General features: G+C 28.9%; 1 protein-coding gene across 1 annotated transcript in view; it reads right to left on the reverse strand.

Annotated features, from left to right (window-relative positions):
• The window catches only part of LOC106683665 (small ribosomal subunit protein mS39), a 17546-nt gene that overhangs the window by 4300 nt on the left and 10336 nt on the right, over positions 1 to 2910 (reverse strand). Inside the window, exon 9 of the mRNA XM_014425275.3 lies at positions 872 to 980. Within this exon, the coding sequence (XP_014280761.1) occupies positions 872 to 980 (109 nt within the window). The remainder of the gene's footprint in view (positions 1 to 871; positions 981 to 2910) is intronic.

Here is a 2910-nt window from a genome sequence, read left to right on the forward strand (position 1 = left end):
ATAATAGGTATAAATCATGTTAACAACATTTTTTAACAGTCCTATTACTATGGAAGGATTTTCGTTTATTTTCACCTCCCTCAGATCGTGGTAATATAGGACCAACCCAGAAGTAGTGGCCAAGCTTGGGATAACTGAGCTCATAACAATCATTTAACAGGATATTAATTATTAGTTTTGTGCCATTATTCTTTATTTCATATTTTCACGAATAACAGACAAATTTTTAATTTAATTAAAATTACAAAAAATAAACGAAAATGTGCAGAACTCAAAATTTACAATAAAAAACTAGTGTCAATAGAATGTCATTTACATGATTAGAATTTCTGGCAAGGTTTAGCTGAATAAGAAGATATGAAACAAAAGATGCAATTGCATGAAAATCTGGGGTCAAGATAAGACATCACAAACGAATTTTAGAAGTACAAAAAAGTTATATAGATAATCTTCAAAACTATTGTTGAGATGACAAGTCTACAATAATGTGTTGATTTTTAAAATATTAATTTTAATTTTTTCGAGTTACGAGGTATCAACTTAAGCGACAATAATTGTAATATTAATCAAAAAGATTACAAGAGTTGAACATTTGAAAATAGTTTTTATATTGTGACTGGAGTTAAAAAGGCCGAATTGTAACCAAAATATAACATATATATTTAAAATAAAATTTCGTTAATAAGTTTTATCATTATGTATGAAAATAAATGTAGGATGACATGGTTCAAGTTTTTTCTTAATTTTTTTGATCAATATTATAGATTAAAAATGAATAAAAAAAAACGACCATAATGAAGTTGTTTATAATATATAAGTTGTTATTAAAAGCTAGTAATTAAATAAATTATATTAGAGGGAAAATACTCACATTGATCACTGATGGCTCTGGAACATAAATATTTGGTACAAAGTCGTCATAAAACTCCATTATTTTACTTAGCTCTTCAACATCCGTTAGCAGATAAAAAAAGTAACGACTAGAATAAAAGAAAGAAATCCATTCATACATATACATTTCGAAAGTTAATTTTGAAGATTATATTAGAACAACTACATATTAAGAGCCTCTAGGTAAACATAGATTTTTGTAAACATACATAACTGAAATAAGTCTTTCAATATCTATGATTAAATAACTTTTTCCCTACCGGGAAAAAAGTTAACCAGAAGATAAGACTAGTTTCAAAGTAATACTATGTCAATATAGACATCTAAAAGATTCTAATTAAGGAAATTTTGACTGTCTAGGTTCAATAAAAATAAAATTAATCGAGATGTCACATATTAGTCATAAATAAGACTGATTTTCCTACCGATTCAGTATCTTAACAAAGGTATATGAAGTAAATCTCCTTCACTTCTTCTGCCCACTCCCGCAATAACAGTTCTCGATCTTTAGATTTATGTATACAATGGTCTACCGAATTGCAGCTAGTGAAAGATATTTCCTTCTATTTAATCTGTCCATATAAAATTCAATTTATTTTTTCATCCAATACCCATCTCACCTTCAATTTTTTTTTTTTTTAGAAGAAAGTCAACCCACCCAGACCAGAATCAAAACAGCAACCTCTGCAAAGAGGTTGCAAAGGTTAAACCTTAACTCCCACTAATACAACAGCCTCTGGTATGAGGGGTTTTCTTTTAGGATCTAAGGGGAAAACTAAACTGTAAATTGCTCTATACAATTCAACCTCCAAGACTCTCAAGGACACCTCAACCTCCCTATTGTATGAAGAGTTTAAGTGCCTTTATACTTCCTATATAAGTATTTCCTGATATTCTTCCTCTACAAAGTTATCCAATCCTGCTGTTCATCATATGTACACAAACCTATTTAATTTTTGAATTTGCCCTCTGTCCATTCCTGCTATATCTGATGTTGAGATTTATAATAATACTTTTTTACAGCCACCCAAAGTTTTTAACAGATCTTTCTCCAATAGATCCTCCCGATGGAATCCCATTCCTTCTTTCATCCAATACCAACCCCACCTTCAAATTTTATATGTTTAATTACTTTACCTCTATCCAGTTTCAAAAGGAGATTAAATAGAGTTTCCTTATTTTCAATCAAAATTTATAAATACTAATTTATAAACTAAATTATTTACACTTTTTAATTACTGTTACTTAATTTTTAATTTTATAATGTAATATATTCAAATTACTAAGTTAATTAATATTGTTTTAACTCACTTATCCACAACAAGAAACATGTGTTTTTAGTGTTTATTCAAATACAGTTTTACTTAAACTAAGTGTAAATTAAAAAGAACAATCTTACTAACAAAGGCCCTATCCTATCTTATTCTAATTATATCTACCTTAACTCTAAATATATGTCTATGTACTTATTACTAACTTATAATCTAACCTACAATTAAAATACATATAATTGTTATCTTTGTCCAAAAGTGAACAATGACGCGTACGTACTTGCACTCAGCTGGTCGTGGCAGAGAGAGATCACTTCTCAACAAACAGTTTTTCAACTCAACTTAGCTCACAGAAAAAACAAAAATACACTAGACTTTAAATCAATGTCCATCCATTAAAAAAAACATCCAACAACAGAACATATGATTTTCTCTCCCTCTCTGCCCGATACCTCCCGCGCATCCGCTGCCATCACCAATTCTTCTGTCTCGTCTATTACAATAAGTTATTTCAATAATGATTTATTATACCTAAGGTCACTTGGGAAAAAAAAAATTGTTTACTAATTTGTTCATATTTCATTTACCTCCAAACCTTAAAGACCAACTACTATAGCTTGTAATGTTATCCTAAAGGGGTATAATCTAAAATAAAAAGAAAGAAATCCATTCATACATATACATTTCGAAAGTTAATTTTGAAGATTATATTAGAACAACTACATATTAAGAGCCTCTAGGTAAACAT

This window comes from Halyomorpha halys, unplaced genomic scaffold, assembly GCF_000696795.3.
Source record: "Halyomorpha halys isolate HHAL.00 unplaced genomic scaffold, Hhal_1.1 Scaffold504.1, whole genome shotgun sequence".
NCBI classification, from domain to species: Eukaryota; Metazoa; Arthropoda; class Insecta; order Hemiptera; family Pentatomidae; genus Halyomorpha; species Halyomorpha halys.